Raw genomic sequence first — 20,950 nt, forward strand, 5'->3', positions numbered from 1 at the left:
TTCTTTGCTTGTGGTGTCTTTATCTGGTTTTGGTATCTAAGCATACTATTACAGAAAATCATCAAATCACAAATGAAGAGAGAGAGAAAGAGAAGAAGAAAGGGCAGGGGAATTACAAAACAAACATCCAAAAAACAATTAACAAATGGCCATAAGTACATACCTATCAATAATTCCTTCAAATACAAATGGACTAAATTCTCTTATCAAATGACATAGAGTGGCTGAATGGATTAAAAAAACAAGACCCATCTAGATATTGCCTACAAGAGACTCACTTCAGATGTAAGGACACACACAGACTGAAAGTGAAGGAACTGAAAAAATACTCCATGCAAATGGAAACCAAATAAAGCTGGGATATTTATAATTACATCAGACAAAATAGACTTTAAGACAAAGACTGTAATAAGAGACAAAGAAGGTCTTTACATAATGATAAAGGAGTCAGTACAACAAGATGATATAACATTTGTAAATATGTATGCACCCAACGTAAGAACACCTAAATATATAAAGCAAGTATTAACATACCTAAAGGGAGAAATAGACAGCAGTACAATAATAGTAGGAGACTTTAATATCCCACTTACATCAATGGATAAATCATCCAGACAAAATCAGTAAGGAAACATCAGCCTTAAATGACATGTTAGATCATTGACTTAATGGATATATATGGAATATTCCATCTCAAGTGCACATGGAACATTCTTTAGAGTAGATCATATATTAGGCCACAAAATAAGTCTTCATAAATTTAAGATTGAAATCATATCAAGGATCTTTTTTGACCACAGTGTTATGAAACTAGAAATCAATTACAAGAAAAACACTAGAAAATTGACAAATATGTGGAGATTAAGCCGCATGCTACTTAACAACCAATGGGTCAAAGAGTAAATCAAAAGGGATATCAGAAAATACCCTCTAGACTGGTGAAAATGAAAATACAACATACCAAAGCTTATGGGATACAGCAAAAGCAATTCTAATAGGGAAGTCCATAGTGATATATGCTTACATCAAGAAACAAGAAAGATCTCAAATAAACAACTCTACTTTACACCTCAAGGAACTAGAAAAAGAACAAACTGAGCTCAAAGTTAGCAGAAGGAAGGAAATAACAAAGATCAGAGTGGAAATAAGTGAAAAAGAGATGAAAAAGAAAACAGAAAGATGAAAATAAGAGCTATTCTTTTGGAATGATAAAACTGGCAAACTTTTAGCTAGACTCATTAAGAAAAAAGAGTGGACCCAAATACATGAAGTCAGAAATGAAAGAGGTTATCACAGAACTACAAAGGATGATAACATACTATGAGCAATTACATGCCAACAAATAGGACAACTGAGAACAAATGGATAAACTTCTATAAACACAACCTACTAAGACTGAATCATCAAGACCTAGAAAATCTGAGTAGACCAATTACTGGTAAGGCAATCACATCAGTAATCAAAAATCTTCCAATGAAACAAAAGTCTAGGAGCAGACATTTTCACTGATGAATTCTATCAAACAGTTAATGAAGAACTAATACCAATCCTTCTCAAACTCTTCCAAAAAACAGAAGAGATGGGAACACTTCCAAACTCATTTTTATGAGGCCAGCATTACCCCAATACCACATAAGACTCATCATGATCTCAGCTGCCCAAGCTGATAATTAGAGGACCTGGTTTCAAAGAATAATGCAAGAAGTATGTTAAGTAGAAACTGCAAGCATTTCACCAGTGTTTCTGGTATTGTTTTTGTTTGGTTCATAGACTGATGGCCACTTATGAATGATGCCAGGAGTCTGAGGAAATCACCACTACCCAACTAGAAGAATTATCAGTGCATGCGATTAACCAGGATCAAATTGAAGCTTTAGCAAGGGAGGAACCAAGAGACAGCACTTCAGTATAATCTTGTATTAAACCCAGACATCTTTGGGACATCGGGCCTTTTAAAAGTCTCTTGGATAGTTTTAAATAGAAATAAATTCTGGCTTTAAAGAAAAGTACCCCTGAACTGTATCCCCACTTGGCTCCAGCCAGCACTCTATGCAGCTCACTCCTGCTTGTCTCCACATCTTTGTTTGCTATTCCTAAAGGGCGCATTTGTCTTCCCCTATCCAACTACTAATATTTCTCCTGAGCTAGGCCACAGTGGTACAGGAAGAAAAACCAGTAACCCTGTGTGGCTTTGGCAAGCCAGTGAACCTATCTGTAACTCAGTTTTTCCAATTATAAAATGGGGCAAGTTATCCTGCTCTGCTCTCCCACCAGACTGCAGAGAGGTTCCAAGAAGGAACAGTGTGACTTTCTAGCAAGGAGGCAGGTGCTGGGAGGCAGTGTCCTGCTCACCCTCCCACCATTGCAGTCCTCTCTGCCCCCCTTCTTCTGAGCCCCCACAGTTCTCACCTGTACTACCAACTTTGTTCTTCATTAAACAAGGTCCCCATTAATATATATATACATACATACATATATATATTTTTTTAATTGGGGTATAGTTGCTTTACAATGTTGTGTTAGTTTCTGTTGTATGACAAAGTAAATCAGCTATATGTATAATATATCCCCTCCCTCTTGGACCTCCCTCCCACCCCACCGCCATCCCACCCATCTAGGTCATCACAGAGCACCGAGCTGAGCTCCCTGCGCTATACAGTAGGTTCCCACCCGCTATCCATTTTACAAAAATTTACAATATCTTTACACTGACAATGAAATATCAGAAAGGGAATGTAATCAAACAATCCCTTTTAAAGTCACATAAAAAAAAAGAAAATACTTAGGAATAAACCTCATTAAGGAGGTGAAAGACTTATATGCTTCGAACTACAAAATAAAGGAAATTAAAGATGATTCAAAGAAATGGAAAGATATTCCGTGCTCCTGGATTGGAAGAATTAATATTGTTAAAAGGGCAATACTACCCAAAACAATCTACAGATTTCATGTGATCCTAATCAAATTACCCATGACATTTTTCACAGAACTAGAACAAATAATCCTAAAATTTATATGGAACCATAAAAGACCCAGAATTGCCAAAGCAATCCTGAGGAAAAAGAACAAAGCAGGAGGCATAACCCTCCCAGGCTTCAGACAATACTACAAAGCTACAGTAATCAAAACACTATGGTACTGGCACAAAAACAGATATACAGATCAATGGAACAGAATAAAGAGCCCAGAAAAAACCCTCACACCTATGGTCAATTAATCCATGACAAAGGAAGCAAGAATATAAAATGGGAAAAAGACAATCTCTTCAGCAAGTGGTGCTGGGAAAGTTGGACAGCTGCATGTAAATCAGTGAAGTTAGAACACACCATCACACCATGCACAAAAATAAACTCAAAATGGCTTAAAGACTTAAACATAAGATATGACACTATAAAACTCCTAGAAGAGATCATAGGCAAAACATTCTCTTACATAAATTGTACCAATGTTTTCTTAGGTCAGTCTCCCAAGGTAAGAGAAATAACAAAAATAAACAAATGGGACCTAATCAAACAAGCTTTTGCACAGAAAGGAAACCATAAACAAAATGAAGAGACAACCTATGGAATGGGAGAAAATATTTGCAAATGATATGACTGAAAAGGGCTTAATTTCCAAAATATACAAACAGCTCATACAACTCAACAACAAAAAAACAAACAACCCAATCGAAAAATGGGCAGAAGACCTAAGTAGACATTTCTCCAAAGAAGACATACAGATGGCCAATAGGCACATGAAAAGATGCTCACATTGCTAATTATTAGAGAAATGCAAATCAAAACTACAGTGAGATACCACCTCATACTAGTCAGAATGGCCATCATTAAAAAGTCTACAAATAACCAAATGCTGGAGAGGGTGTGGAGAAAAAGGAACCCTCCTACGCTGTTGGTGGGAATGTAAATGGTACAGCCACTATGGAGAACAGTATGGAGTTTCCTTAAAAAACTAAATATAGAGTTACCATATGACCTAGCAGTCCCACTCCTGGGCATATATCTGGAGAAAATTCTAACTCAAAAATATACATGCACCCCCCCAGTGTTCATAGAAGCACTATTTACAATTGCCAAACAACCTAAATGTCCATCTACAAATGAATGGATAAAGAAGATGTGGTATATATAGTTATACAATGGAATATTAGCCAAAAATAATGAAATAATGCCATTTGCAGCGACATGGATGGACCTAGAGATTATCATACTGAGTGAAGTCAGAAAAAGAAAGACATACCATATATCACTTGTATGTGGAATCTAAAATACGATACAAATCAACATATCTATGAAACAAAAACAGACTAGTGTTTGCCAAGGGCAAGGGGGGAATAAGGGAGGGAAGAAATGGGAGCTTGGGATTAGCAGAGGCAAACTATCATATATAGGATGGATAAAAAACAAGGTCCTACTGTATAGGACAGGGAACTATATTCAATATTCTGTGACAAACTATGGTGGAAAAGAATATGGAAAAGAATATATATATATATATATATATAAACTGAGTCACTTTGCGTTACAGAAAAGATTAACACAACATTGTCAATCAACTATACCTCAACAAAATTAAAAAATTTTAAATACCTATATACATATATGTGTGTATATTATATATATATAAAGCCTCCCTCACCGTCTTCCCAGAGCACTGAGCAGGAGCTCTAGGAAGGGCCACATTGGGATCCAAGGGACTTTGGCTATTTCTCTCTCACCTCCCTAAATTGTAAGGCCTTTCTACTGCAACCCTAAACCAAACAAGTCATTTACATATGGCATAAGACCAGATTTTTTTTTTGGTCTTTAACAAAAGTCTTTATTTGAAGGCATAAGAGTAAAATCTACAAGAAATTTCTAATAGGATGTGTTTATATTTTATCCTGAATCAGACACGTTTGAATACCCCCCTACCATATGATCCAACAATTCCACTTCTGGGTATTTATCCAAAGGAAATGAAAACACTAACCTGAAAAGATAGCTGCAGCCCCATGTTCATCACAGCATTATTTACAATAGCCAAGACATGGAAGCAATTGCCCATTGATAGATGGGTGGATTAAGAAAATGTAATTTTATATATATATAAAATTATATATATAATTATGGATACATATAATTATATAACCATAATTACATATATAATTATACATATAATTTTATAATATATAAATAAAATTATATATATAAAATTATAAATACACACACACACTCAATGGAATTTGATTTAGCCATAAAAAGAAAAGGAAATCTTGCCATTTGTGACAACATGAATGGACCTTGAGGGCATTATGCTAAGTGAAATAACTCAGAGAAAGACAAATACTGTTTGATCTCAATTCATGCAGATGAATTTTTTGGGGGGAAAAAAAAAAACATGAAAACAAACTCATGGATATAGAGAACATATTGGTGGCTGGGCGGGTGAGTGAAATGGGTGAAGATCATCAAAAGGGACAAACTTCCAGTTATAAATTAGTCATGAGGATGTCATGTACAGCATGGTGATGACAGTTACCAACACTGTGTTGTATTGATATATTTGAAAGTTGCTAAGAGAGTAGATCTTAAAAGTTCTCATCAGAAGAAAAAAAAGTTTATAGCAATGTGTGATGATGGATATTAACTAGACTTATTGTGGTGATCATTTAGCATTATATACAAATATTGAATCATTAGATTGTACACCTGAAATAATATAATGTTATATGTCGATTATATCTCAATTAAAAAAAAGTAAATTCTCACAAAACTTTTTAACTATGAGTACCTAAATGCCTCTTGACCTGTAATGATTAAAATATTTACTATCTGGCCCATCATGCTTAAAAGCATGAATCTGAAAATATCACTCACTTATTCAAAATTGTTAAATGAATTGCCAGTTATCCAGTCATTTCAGAGTGCATGACTTGGGAGTAGAGGTTGTAGGTAAAGGAAGGGAAGTAGGAGAAGGTTGCATGCAGGTAGGACGTTTTTATGTCCAACTCGATACTCATTGTAACATTTAGTGGGAAAATATTATTTAGGCAATAGACAATAACTATTATTCTCTTTTTCAGCAACAATTCACATGGAAAGTACTGCTATAAGCAATTCTACTTATTTTTCCACAATTTCAGATGATAACTTTCATAGCAATACTAATATTCCCATATATTAGAGGTAACTTTACTTGAATAAGTTACACTAAATCTACTATTTTCTATGTCTAACTAGTTTTCATTTAACCATAATTGGGTATTATCAATGACATCACTCATTCTCCGTTTCTTGAGTGTTAGCTGTAGAAAGTACCCGGCATTTCTCATTCATTTGTTACACAAATACTTATTGAGCCTTATTTTATGCCATGCACCACCACAGCTACCTAGAACAATGTGGTAAGACACAAAGGGTGCCTGCCGTCATGGGTCTTGCATTCTTCCTCAGTATATATAATAAAAATGGTTATCAAAGTTTTTAAGAAACACAACAAAACTTTGTCCAGGGGTTTCTATTATCTGTGGATAATTGACACCAAAATAGGACCACAAAGGTAAATCTAATTAAAATGGGCCAAAAATGCACCATAAATAGGGGGAAAGTATTCAATTGATATTTAATTTAAAAAATAAAGAATTATGGAGCTATATTTTCATTTCATTAGAATTTGCTTATAATTTAAATGTCCCCCCAAACCTTAAAAAATAAATCAAGGGTTGATTTTAGTGGGTCTTAATTTTTCTAACAACATTGTGTGTTGGCATGAAATATATTTTATTACTTATTCAGGTTTTCAGAGTGAACATTAAGAAGCTCTGCATCATTTGGGTTAAAAGTAAGTACAGTTGACCCTTGAACAATGTGGGTTTGAACTATGTGGATCCTCTTACACAGATTTTTTTTTTCAATAGCAAATACTACAGTCCTACACTATTTGCAGTTGACTGCAAATAGTGGTTCCATCCACACCGGTGGAGGAACCAGAGATACAGAGGGCAGACTCAAGGTTACACAGAGATTTTCAACCATGGCAGAGGGTGGACGCCTCTAACCTTCACGTGTTCAAGGGTCAGCTGTACTTATACAAAATTGGCCTGTCAATTTTCCTGAATATGTGCCTTAATACTAGATATTCAAATCATTTTCTCTTGAAGCATCTAGTGGGTCATTTTCCTTGCTTGTTTTCTTATTAACTGGTCTTGCTCTTCCAGAACCATACTTTTCAGTGGCCTTGTCTGTGATTTGATCAGGTCTGCAAGAATACTTTTCTCGACTTCTTTAAATTCAGCATCTTCATAAAATTTGAAACTTTGCTTTATAGTTGACATGCATTTTAATTACATTATAGTGTTTGAGTTAAGCCAAACCAGTCAAGTATGACATTGACTCAATGAGGCAGAAATGAAAACTGGTGACAAACAGGGAAGGACTGTTTGAGCAGTCACTAGTTAAATAATTTATTCATTTGTGAATATTTTAATTTTTTTTTTGTTTCCCTATCCAACCTCATAACTTTGATGATCTGAATAATCAACATTCAGCAAAAAGAATTTCTTGTACTTTTGATTTATATTCTCAATCCTGATCCTGTAGATCTAAAAGAAACCAAGGTAATGAAGTTAACTTTCTTCCAGAACAAAAAGTAGCAGAGCTTTGAATGGCTTCTCAGTTACTGAGCTATCTAGAGCTTTGCTGTACAGCAGAAGTTAACACAACATTGTAGATCACCTATACTTCAAATAAATAAATATATAGATAAATAAAATTTGTACTAGGATTCTTGAATGTAAAGGAAAGAAGTAAAATTTAAAGTTGGTTCATTCAGAGACCCAAACTCCTATTATGTCATGATGGTTTCTTAATCCACTCAGAATTTCCCACTCAGAATTTCCCAAACAGTTGCTGTTAATGATTTGCTTGTTTGGTATTCCTATTTGCAAGTGTAACATCCCTGTGTCTCTCCCTTTTGGCTTGTTATATCTGTGTCATGATTTTGTGAACAGGAGAACAAATGGCAGCCAACTCCTGCTAGAAAATCAAAGCTTTGAAAAGGCCATGGCAGAAGTGGAGATAAGTTTCTCTCAGATGTCAGAGTTCTTGAGTCCTACTCCTGTCTCTGTCCTAATTAAATCCAAGTGAAGTTACTTCCCTCTTATGGGACATCTGCCTCCTAGCTGACAGAAGTCCTTCTCTCCCTTTGGGAGAGAGGGTGGAAGGGGATGGATCTTGACCTGTCTCCATTATGCCTCAAGAAGAACTAGAAGGATAAAATAACAACCCTCATTTTAGTTCATGAAATGAATACTACTATCTGAAAAATTATAACATGTTTAGGAAAAAATCTGTTAAAATACTTTCAAGTTATAGAATCACTACAATTTTGGAGCATGCCTTTAGTTATGTGCTTAGTAATATTTTTTCAAGGATTTTAAATTTATTACTGCAAATTTAATAATTATAGCAATTGCTTAACAAAAGGTAAGAACTATAAAAATGAATGCTTAGGTCTATAATAAATACCTAATGTAATAATCTAAGAGCAATCATACAAAGAATCTTAACACAAATGATTGAAGAGTTTTAAATCACTTAATAAATTATTTTTCAGTAAAAATTTATAATAGTGTCATCAAAAAGCAGACCTATATGATTTAGTTAAATATATGTGAGGAAAAAGTGTCGACACATGAGTGTTTTGTGCAAATAAATATTGTTAAATAGGTATTTAACAATACCTAAAGCAGTATTCCAAGTCTAGTTTCTTTGTGGTATTGTTTGGGCTAATCATATACTTACAATACACTTCGAAAGCAAACTTCAGTCTAATATATTCACATTTTTAAATACTAATCAACCTGGTGGAAAAAGCAGTGGCCTGAAATGAAAAAAAATATGCAATTCACGTCCCTATTGTGCCACTTAAAAGTTATTGACCTCTAAATGCGTCATTGAACTCCCGCAGTCCTCAGTTTCCTCTGTTCTAAATTGAAAAGTTTGTAATCTAGGGTCATTAGCCTCACCATGTAGGCTCTTTTCATTTCTGAATTGGTGGGGTCCAAATTATTTGTTATCAAATGTAGCAAATAAAAAATGTGATTCCCATCATTTTCTACTACTCCAGAGAAGCTTCTACTTGTGGAAGGTGGACTTAACATTGAATTTTCCAAAAAGCACATGTTAAGAGAATTTCTTCACTGTCTTTCTACAATCCGAAGTGACCGCCAGAGGCTGGACCAGGAGTCTAAGAAAATCCAGCCACTCTTTTCCCATCGTGTTGCTCTTCCGTCTTTCTGAGAGCAGATGTATTTGATTAAGGGTATAAGTAGCTTCTCACGAAAAAATAGGTGAATTAAATCAACACTAATTTATTTAGTGCTCATGTTCAAGATACTAGAAGAAAAATTGTCCATGTCTAATTTGTGCTGATTTTTTCTAGGACCCACTGATCTCAGCATGAAGAGGCAGTTGGCGACCAGCTCAGGATCCTCCAGCAGTTCGAGCTCCAGACCCCAGCTGAGTCCAACTGAAATCAATGCAGTGAGACAGCTGGTTGCAGGATATCGGGAATCCGCTGCATTTTTATTGCGTTCCGCAGATGAACTGGAAAATCTTATTTTACAACAGAACTGAGTCCAGCGACGATCCTCTTCACTGAGGTTTAAATTTGCAGTTTCCACTAATGACGTTTTGATTTCCCAGCAGAGATGCGTCTGGTCTTACTGCACAGTCTTAAGAGAAATATTTCCATTATGCCACATTGTCCTTGATCCATAAAGTGATGTGTTTAGGTGCTTCAAAGGAACTCTGGCCTCTGAAGTACTTGAGATACTTTAATGTGTCCAGCCTACTGTTTTCTGTTTCAGTGTGCCAGCATAAATACCTGGGGCAAAAAAAAAGGCTGTCTATTCCTAATTCAAGGATAAAACAGAAGAAGCTTGTGGTATAAAAAGTAGTTCAAGATCCAACTGAAATATTAGTGGAATTTGCTACTGACTTACTGGACTGAAAGCTGCAGTATCTGGCAAAAAAAAAAAAAAGCCAAAATTTCTCATTGCTACAGGATATAACAATGAAAAGGATCTTGTATTTTAAAAAAATATGTAATTTTTATAAAAGGAAAACTTGTTTTTCATTCAGAATTGTCATTTTTACTTTGGTAACTTTTTCATAGGTCCTAAAAAGAAAACTGTTTTGAGAAACTACTGTTAGTACCTTTTCCACCTCCCTTTGCCTTCTCCTCTTTCCAAATTCTTTCTACAAAAATAACACTTGATGCTGGGGAAAAAAAAAATACCCTTGCCTACGTTCTTTAAATCGTCGCATCAGGAACTACTTCCAAGAGAAGCCTGCGTTTCTGCACTCATGCTGGTCTCAAGCATTCCACTCACCATTGCAGCTTTACCATAGCGGTTTCACCACAGAATTTTTTAATATTGAAAAAGACATATCATTGAAAAAAAAAAATGACACCTTGGTTTCCTACAGCTGCTCTCCCCAGATTGCCGCTGCTGTCTTATGGGCATCCCTCTAGCAGCCACTGGATGTCGATGACTGAATGTTAAAGAGGTTGCAAGTGACAATCTGAAAATTTGCACTCTTGTGTGTAGTTTTCTTTTCTCTCTTTAAGAAATAGTTCCCCAAAAGACCATTACCTCTCCTGATATGATTTGTATAATTTACAGTTGTAGGTAAAAATGATGTAAAGAACTCTCAGTGGATGCAGCTGCAATCTACAATGAACTGTCCCCTCCTCTTCCCCATATTTTGTCCTTCTTCCTTATTTTATAGTGTTGAATACACATGAATGGTGTTTTCTTTGTGCACTGAGGCAAGCCTATTTTTTAAATATTTAGGGAGGAGTACACCAGTTTACGCTTCTTGTACAATTTTTTTCTGTTGTTTGGCTTCGGTTGGATTACAGGTTCTTTGTGCATTCCTGAATTTGCCTTATTTCATGTAAAATTTATGTCATTTGGTTTTTGATAATAAGTTGAAGACATCAGTGATATTTCTTAACTACTTGTTACATATAGTTTTTCAAGTAATGACTGTGATTGTGACCAAGTAATGTGCACTTTTTCTTGTAACTGTGGACATTGCTATGCTCTTTTCTTCTAGTGTTTCTAGAATTACTGTTCCTTACAGTTACATAAACAAAAAACAAAAAAACAAAAAAGAACTTTTGTGATACTGTTGGTGAATATAATGTGAAAATCTTATTGAAATATGAGTATTTTGGAAATACATAGATGCACAAACATCTTTTAAGGTGTGGATTTAGAGTTTGCTTATTTAAATGAAAATTCAAAAACTGAGGGCTGGTATAATTTTCTCTGTTTTGTTGGGTTTAATAAACAGATTTCTGTGTTAAAACACTGATTGTGAAACCTTATAAACTTTCTGAATGATATGAAATGTTATTTTGTACCTACACATTTAGCACAAAATTGACAGTTCAGACATATTTCAAGAACATCCCAAGGTCCCCCAGAGCTTCCACATTCAGTCTAATAAATAATTTATTCCAAGAAGGGGTAAAGCAGATTAGCAAACCATGGGTATTTCATCTGATTGTTTAACTCTGATTTAAGAATTTATCTTTTATTCCCCATTTTTCATGAGTAATCTGGCTCTTTTAGTCACTCCTAATTTAACATTTTGGGAGAAACATACCTGTTTTAAGTGCCTGTTTATGCTTTGGGTTTTGTTGTAAGAGTATTTGAGCCTTTGGCATGGTTACTATTTCACAAAGTAACACCCCGGCTTGAGTTCAGCCTATACATAAAAAATCCTTAATAGCAATAATAAAGCAAATGGATTAGAGAAAGGGAGTTCCAGCAAGGTGCTCTTGTTTTCATTTCATTTTCATCTTCACATATAACTCCCACATCCAACCACCAAGGACTAAATTCCCCCCACATCTTCTGCTTTTTGCACATTTATCTAAAAGAATGAGGGTACCAGGATTCCCATCGTTTCCCTGGGAGAGCTCAGAGGCCAAAACGAAGTACCATTTTGTTTTCCTTTTCCTTTGTAACTTGTACCTGAAAACACTCTGGTCCTTTTTAACCCTCTGTCACAAGAGAATAGAGATCACATCCCCTTTATAAAGCATTCTGGAGAAATTGGGTGCAGGTTCATATTCTCATTCAAATGAGGTGATAGAAAACTCTCATAAACACGGAGATCAAATAGAATTTTCTGTCACTTCTGACAGCTTTTCATACAGCAGCCGTTTCTTGTCACATATGTATTAATTTATCACACTTAATAAGAAAACATTCCTTGAAGTAACCACAGAGAATGCAAACACAAGCAGTTACTGAATTTTCTTCAATTGTGTAAAGTAACAGCACTTGGTAAAAAGGGCATTCCAGGAACGATAGCCATCGTTTACTGATTATTTTAGGAGATAGGGATAGTCACTTTACATTTTACAAGAAGGCTCAAGAAAATGAGGTAACTTGCCACCAAGAGCACCGAGCTAGTGAGAACTTGAAGCCACTATTTGACCCAGGTAGGCCTGGCGCTGGAGCACCTCCTATTGGTCGCTACAATCTGTTGCCTCCCAGGTACTAAATCCTTAACATTCTGCACTGACTTGGAACCAGGCCTGTTTATGCTAAAGTTTAGCAGTTTTATTTGTGTAGTTAAATAATAGTCATGACATCAGATAAAGGATCTGACTAAACACTGACAGTTTTATCCCACTTATAGAAGTTTAATTTCCTTTAAGTTATGTTCTCTACAAATATAAAGAGCTACAATAAAACCGACCACTAATGAAAATCAAATACATAAAGCAGGAAGAAAAGGCAGTGACTTTTTTTTTAAAAAAAAAACAATGATGGGTGCCAGTAGTGAATCCGGTAAGGAAAGAGAAAAGGGATTCTCCAGCTGAACCCATAAAGGTAAGTTTGTTCACCTGAGATTTCAGTCTTAGGCAGGTGCTATTTGCAGGTGCTATTTGGTTATTTTGATTAATCCTGGTACCATTAACACAAATACCATTCAAAGACTTATCTTTCAATATCAAAAATATTTTCTAATTTTGTACAGCCCAGGTTTCAAAAGTTTAGTTTGTAAAGAAAAAGTTCCAAAAATAAAGCAGGTAGACAATACATTAACATATTGTTTATCTTTTAAATTGTGTTCGAGATGCAGAAATTTGGTAAAGATTGAGCACAAGCTAACCTACAGGAGTTTGCCATTTAAATATAATTAAAATCTCCTTTCTTAAAAATATTTTGAAAGGAGAGAAAAATGCCACTAGTAGATTAACCTATCTCCAGTTTTAAGGTCAATCATTTTCAACATTTAGTTTTGTTTTCAGATTGCAAAAGAAACTTGAGAAATACAGGAAAAGAAGGAAAAATAATCCCAGCATCCATAGAGAACCATGAATAACAGTTTATAGTATATCTTTCAGAGCTTATCTAAACAGGTATATAAACATTCTTCTGTTTGATTTTACTGTATATGGTGTTTCTTCATCTGCTTTTCTGTCCTAACAATATACCATGAATACTTCCCACATCATTAGGTATTCTTCTTAAGTATTATTTCTGATGACTATAGTATTATATTGTATGAATGTACTTGTATTAATTTTCTATTGCAGCTGTAACAAATTACCACAAACACTATAAATTTATTTCAGTCTGCTAAGTTGGAAGTCTCACTGGGCTAAAATCTAGGTGTCAGCAGGAATATGTTCCTCTCTGGTGGCTCAAGGGGAGAATCCATTTCCTGGCCTGCTCTAGCTTGAAAGCTGCCTCCATTCCTTGACTTGGGGTCCCTTCCTCCATCATCCAAGCCAGAGCTTAGCATCTTCAAATCTCTCTGTAACTCTGACCTCCTTTTCTGCCCCCTCTTCCACCTTTAAGGACCCTTGTAAGTACACTGGGCCCATATGGATAAAATAGGACAACCTCTTTTAAAGTCAGATGATTAGCAAACAATTTCATCTATAAATTTAATTCCTTAATTTGACATATAACAAAACATATTGACAGGTTCTGACGATTAAGATGTGGACATCTCTCTCTGGGGGGCATTAGTCTGCCTACTCTAGTTATCTTAATTTCTCTTTTTTTTTTTTTTCTTTTAAATGCCTCTCTGTACCCAACTGTATTTCATCCATTCACCTGTAGTAAAGATCCTAAGTCAGCAGCACAAATACTTTACAAGTAATTGTCAGCTGCTGTATCTGTACTTTTTCTTCTTATAAAGGGTATAGTTTTTTGGAAATTATTTTAATGACATTTTTCTCTAATGTCTCACATTCAAATCAAATGTAATAAACAAATACATATGGTAAATGTGCAGCTAAATCTTTCAAGGGAAATGAAACAAAAATACCTCTGAACTCTTTCCTTACTTTGATTTCTTAGAAAGTGCTTCTGCCCAAGAAATTCTCTGAGATATGTTTAAGGCCATCTCATTAGACCAGAATAGGTACACGAGGATCCAAAGCTTAATCAAATTCTGTAAGCAATGCAACCACATTCATAAAACTTCTAGTGGTAATTACCAGTGGTGTTTTATTTACTCTGAACAAATAAAAGATATATTAATATTAGATGTTATTAGATGGCATGTCTTTTAAAAGGAAGGGTCTGGCAATAACATACCTATTGAATTTAGGATAATCAAATGAGTTTAAAAATTAAACCTCTTTACCTCCATTTCTTTGTGAGAAAACCATTTTATTGACATATTAAAACTTTTATTTCCCCTCATCTACTGTGCTTTTTTTTTCCCTTTTCAATTGCTATCCACTGAAAGAAGATCAAAGATAATTCAAGACCATTTTTAATGCTGTGAGAGAAAAAAAAAAAAAAAACAAACATTAAAGCATAGACCACAGAGAGCAAATACTATTACTCAAAGTGTGGGATTGGCACCAGTTTTTTTCCCTCTACAGTGTTGGCTTCTCATATTCTTTGTTTATTGGGGAATGGATTAGCCCAGGCCCCCCATGAGAAATGCCTCTACTCATGTAAAGCACTCCACTGCAGTGATGGAACAAGTGGCCAGAGATTCCACAATAGATTATTTAATCTTAGTTCCTTTGCTGGTGGAAGGATTCCAAGGTCTGCCTTGAACTGAACCCATAGAGTAGTAAGCCTCTTCACTCGTTTTATTTTTCATTCATTGAATAGCGTATTCTTTGACCTACTATGTGCGGGGCATCAGGCTCTGATACAGAAAAACTATTCCTGCTTCAAGGGGTCACATCTAGTGGAGGAGAGAGACAGAGGTACAGATGGTTATAATACAAAAGGATAAAGAGAAACAGTGTAACATGTAATGATAGAAATGTGCCAAACAGGTCAAAGGAGGGCACAGACCTCTATAGGAGTGGGGGAGGGTAGGTGCAGGGAGCTAGTTGGTCACAGAGATGGAGCTGTGGGGAATACTTGGCAAAAGTGTTGAGTTTGTTTAGGGAGGGTGGAAGAATGAAAGATGCGTGAGTTAAAGACATTTTGCAACTTCAAAGGACGCCACAAGTTGAGGATGGAGGAGGCATGGAATAGCGTGGTGGGCAGTCACTTGAGCAGTTTAGTGTTGCCGGAAGGCAGAGTTTGAGATGAAAAGAGATTGACTCCTGGAGAGGAATAAAGGAGCCAGATCATGCAGGGCCAGACCTGCCACGCAAAGGCGCCTGGCTGTGTCCTGCCGAGGATGGAGAGACCCTTGCAGGTTTGCGCAGTGGTAAGTGTGCGTTGGCACCTCTGTTGACTATTTGCTGGAACTTCAGCAGAAGATGACGTAATGCTAGATCACAGGACCTCCCTCCATCCCCAAAAGTAAATTAAATAAAACTAATAGTGAAAAACAAAAAGTATTACATAAGTAGCATATGAACAATGAAGGAATGGGCTTTGTCCTATAGCCACTAAAAGGTGGGAACCATGAAGATTCAGTAAATGTCACAAATTAACGTTACTTCATCCTTAGGAAACAGATCTGAGGAAAGAGACTGAGTGGAAAAGAATGTTGAAAACCCCACTATTAAAGTTCTAGTTGGAGGAAAGGAGAATGAGGGGTGAGTGGACCAGCTTGTGGAAAAGTACGTACACAACCCTTCAGGAACGCAAGACCCTTGTTCCCCTCCTGACGCGTTTCCAGAAGTAGAAACACCATCAGGACTTGCCATTTCATGTGTTCTTTGGTGGAAAAGACAAGCTGAAGAGTAAAGAGGAATACAGTGATACAAGGGTACGCTTTCTACAAAAAGAAATGGAGATTCAATCGGCATTTCCCTTGCCCCCTTCCTGTCCTGTCCTTTTTCTCCTCTCCTTTACCTCCTCCTCACCCCTGACTAATAAGTCAGTGGCCAAAACTTAGGAGGTCCACTTGTCTTATTTGATTTTCTCTTCTGAGAGGGAAACAGGCAAAGGTGCTGGAGGAAAGGGAAGGCATTAGGAGAAATGAGTTATTGGGTCTCATTGCCTCTGTCAAAAGTGAAGTTCCAGAGTGTCCACCGCAAAACTGGGGAATTTAGGAATCTTAAATTTCCTGTCCCCCAGTATGGATAGCACACAGTCCTGCCTAAGTGGAGTGAGTTATGAAACTGGACTACAAATGACATTGCAGAAGACAATGATCACAGACTGGTCGCCCCAATCTCAACAGCTAGCATCATCTCTCAGAGCCCTGCTCTCCAAACTTTCAGCAAAACCAAAGCAGATAGAATTCAAAATACCCTACCCTCAGGCTGCAGGTCAAAGAGAAGAAGTGTGAGTTTAGATAGAAAAAGAAAAGGGGGGAAAGAGATGTCAGGGAGAATCTAATCACACTGTATTTGGAGAAACAGTAAGTATAACAATGAACATAGCCCATAAATATGAATAAAATGTAAACAAACAGTATGGCACCTGTATATCCAACCAAGAGCAAAGAATGGAAGTGAGGCAGGCAGACATGGAAGAATAGTTACTACAAGTTTTTTTTTAAAATACATTTGAGAGAGACCTTCGAGATGGCAGAGGAGTAAGATGTGGAGATCACCTTCCTCCCCACAAATACATCAAAAATACATCTACATGTGGAATAACTCCTACAGAACACCTAATGAACACTGGCAGAAGACCTCAGACTTCCCAAAAGGCAAGAAACTCCCCACATACCTGGGTAGGGCAAAAAAAAAAAGAATAGGGATGGGACCTGCACCTCTGGGAGGGAGCTGGGAAGGAGGAAAAGTTTCCACACACTAGGAAGCCCCTTCACTGGCAGAGACAGGGGTGGGCGGGGGGGGGGAATCTTCGGAGACATGGAGGAGAGCGCAGCAACAGGGGTGGAGAGGGCATAGCGGAGAGGTTCCCGCACAGAGGATCGGTGCAGACCAGCTCTCACCAGCCTGAGAGGCTTGTCTGCTGGGAGCTGAGGCTTGGGCTTCTGAGGTCAGATCCCAGGGAGAGGAATGGGGTTGGCTGCGTGAACACAGCCTGAAGGGGGCTAGTGTGCCACAGCTAGCCGGGAGGGAGTCCGGGAAAAAGTCTGGAACTGCCTAAGAGGCAAGAAAGCATTGTTTCACAGTGCACGAAGAGAGGGGATTCAGAGCACCACCTAAAAGAAATCCAGAGACAGGCACAAGCCGCGGCTATAAGCATGTTCCCCAGAGACAAGCATGAGACGCTAAGGCTGCTGCTGCAGCGACCAAGAACCCTGTGTGCAAGCACAGGTCACTATCCGCACCCCTGCTCTGGGGATCTGTGCAGCCCACCACTTCCAGGGTCCCGTGATCCAGGGACAACTTCCCTGGGAGAATACACGGCGTGCCTCAGGCTGTTGCAACATCACACCGGCCTCTACTGCTGTAGGATTGCCCTGCATTCTGTACCCCTCCCTCCCTCCCAGGCCTGAGTGAGCCAGAACCCCTGAATCAGCTGCTCCTTTAACACCGTCCTGTCTGAGCGGACAAACAGACGCCCTCAGGCGACCTACATGCAGAGGCAGGGCCAAATCCAAAGCTGAACCCCAGGAGCTGTGCGAACAAAGAAGAGAAAGGGAAATCTCTCCCAGCAGCCTCAGGAGCAGCAGATTAAATCTCCACATTCAACTTGATGTACCCTGCATCTCTGGAATACCTGAATAAACAACGAATCATCTCAAAATTGAGGCGGTGGACTTTGGGAACAACTGTAGACTTGGGGTTTGCTTTCCACATCTAATTTGTTTCTGTTTACGTTTATCTTAGTTTACTATTTAGAGTTTATTAGCATTGGTAGATTTGTTTATTGATTTGGTTGCTCTCTTCCTTTTTCTTTTATTTATATATGTATATATACATATATATATATGTTTTCCTTTTTCTCTTTTGATGAACATGTATGTGTATGCTTCTCTGTGTGCTTTTGTCCGTATAGCTTTGCTTTTACCATTTGCCCTAGGGTTCTGTCTGTCTGGGGTGTTTTTTTGTTTCTTTGGGTTTTTTTAGTATAGTTTTTAGCGCTTGTTATCATTGGTGGATTTGTTTTTTGGTTTGGTTGCTCTCTTCTTTCTTTCTTTTTTTTCATTATTTTTTAATTTTTCTATTTTTAATAACTTTCTTTATTTTTATTTTAATAACTTTATTTTATTGTTAATTTTTCTTTCTTTTTTTCTTTTTTTCTCCCTTTTCATTGGAGCCGTGTGGCTGACAGGGTCTTTGTGCTCTGGCCAAGTGTAAGTACTGTGCCTCTGAGGTGCGAGAGCTGAGTTCAGGACAAAGGTCCACCACAGACATCCCAGCTCCATGTAATACCAAACGGCGAAAGCTCTCCCAGAGATCTCCATCTCAGTGCTAAGACCCATCTCCACTCAACAACGAGCAAGCTACAGTGCTGGACACCATAAGCCAAACAACTAGCAAGACAGGAACAAAACACCACCCATTAGCAGAGAGGCTGCCTAAAACCATAATAAGGTCACAGACACCCCAAAACACACCACAAGACGTGGTCCTGTCCACCAGAAAGGCAAGATGCAGCTTCATCCACAGAACACAGTCACCAGGCCCGTCCACCAGGAAGCCTACACAACCCACTGAATCAACCTTAGCCACTGGGGGCAGACACCAAAAACAATGGGAACTATGAACCTGCAGCCTGTGAAAAGGAGACGCCAAACACAGTAAGTTAAGCAAAATGATAAGACAAAGAGACATGCAGCAGATGAAAGAGCAAGGTAAAAACCCACCGGACAAAACAAATGAAGAGGAAATAGGCAGTCTACCTGAAAAAGAATTCAGAGTAATGACAGTAAAGAAAAGATGATCCAAAACCTAAGAAACCGAATGGAGAAAATAAAAGAAACGTTTAACAAGGACCTAGAAGAACTAAAGAGCAAACAATGATGAACACAATAAATGAAATTAAAAATTCTCTAGGAGGAATCAATAGCAGAATAACTGAGGCAGAAAAACGGATAAGTGGCCTGGAAGATAAAATAGTGGAAAGAGCTACCACAGAGCAGAATAACGAAAAAACAATGGATAGAATTGAGGACAGTCTCAGAGACCTCTGGGACAATATTAAACACACCAACATTCGAATTACAGGGGCTCCAGAAGAAGAAGAGAAAAAAAAAGGCACCAAGAAAATATGTGAAGAGATTATAGTTGAAAACTTCCCTAATATGGGAAAGGAAATAGTCAATCAAGGCCAGGAAATGGAGAGGTTCCCATACAGGATAAATCCAAGGAGAAACACACCAAGACAAAATGATTCAAACTATCTAAAATTAAATACAAAGAAAAAATATTAAAAGCAGCAAGGGAAAAACAACAAATAACATACAAGGGAATCCCCTTAAGGTTAACAGCTGATCTTTCAGCAGAAATGTTGCAAGGCAGAAGGGAGTGGCAGGACATATTTAAGGTGATGAAAGGGAAAAACCTACAACCAAGATTACTCTAACCAGCAAGGATCTCATTCCGATTTGACGGAGAAATTAAAATCTTTACAGACAAGCAAAACCTAAGAAAATTCAGCACCACCAAACCAGCTTTACAACAAATGCTAAAGGAACTTCTCTAGGGAGGAAATACAAGAGAAGGAAAAGACCTACAAAAACAAACACAAAACAATTAAGAAAATGGTAATAGGAACATATATATCAATAACTACCTTAAATGTAAATGGATTAAATGCTTCAACCAAAAGACATAGCCTGGCTGAATGGATACAAAAACAAGACCTGTACATATGCTGTCTACAGGAGACCCCCTCCAGAAATAGGGACACATACAGACTGAAAGCAAGGGGATGAAAAAAGATATTCCATGCAAATGGAAATCAAAAGAAAGCTGGAGTAGCAATTCTCATGTCAGACAAAATAGACTTTAAAATAAAGACTATTATGAGACAAAGAAGGACACTACATATTGATCAAGGGATCAATCCAAGAAGAAGATATAACAATTGTAAATATTTATGCACCTAACATAGGAGCACCTCAATACATAAGGCAAATGCTAACAGCCATAAAAGGGAAAATCAACAGTAACACAATCATAGCAGGGGACTTTAACATGACACTTTCACCAATGGACAGATCATCCATAATGAAAATAAATAAGGAAACACAAGCTTTAAATGATACATTAAACAAGATGGACTTAATTGATATTTATAGGACATTCCCTCTAAAACCAACAGAGTACACTTTCTTCTAAAGTGCTCATGAAACATTCTCCAGGATAGATCATATCTTGGGTCACAAATCAAGCCATGGTAAATTTAAGAAAATTGAAATCATATCAAGTATCTTTTCTGACAAAAACGCTATGAGACTACATATCAATTACAGGAAAAATATCTGTAAAAAATACAAACACATGGAGGCTAAACAATACACTACTAAATAACCAAGAGATCACTGAAGAAATCAAAGGGGAAATCAAAAAATACCTAAAAACAAATGACAATGAAAACATGACGACCTAAAACCTATAGGATGCAGCAAAAGCAGTTCTA

The 20,950-nt window shown here is 37.1% G+C and overlaps 1 protein-coding gene and 1 long non-coding RNA gene across 11 annotated transcripts in view; one reads left to right on the plus strand and one right to left on the minus strand.

The window, feature by feature from the left end:
• NOL4 (nucleolar protein 4) overlaps positions 1–12,813 on the plus strand; it is a 401,283-nt gene extending 388,470 nt beyond the window's left edge. For all 10 annotated transcript variants that reach the window (XM_082416104.1, XM_082416103.1, XM_082416105.1 and 7 more), the window contains one exon: positions 9,424–12,813. In XM_082416104.1, coding sequence (XP_082272230.1) covers positions 9,424–9,617 — 194 coding nt within the window. In that variant the 3' untranslated portion in view covers positions 9,618–12,813. The remainder of the gene's footprint in view (positions 1–9,423) is intronic.
• The window catches only part of LOC309639260, a 433,950-nt gene that overhangs the window by 404,304 nt on the left and 8,696 nt on the right, over positions 1–20,950 (minus strand). The window lies entirely within an intron of this gene.

Source organism: Balaenoptera physalus (genome assembly GCF_965194825.1).
Source record: "Balaenoptera physalus genome assembly, chromosome: 12".
NCBI classification, from domain to species: domain Eukaryota; kingdom Metazoa; phylum Chordata; class Mammalia; order Artiodactyla; family Balaenopteridae; genus Balaenoptera; species Balaenoptera physalus.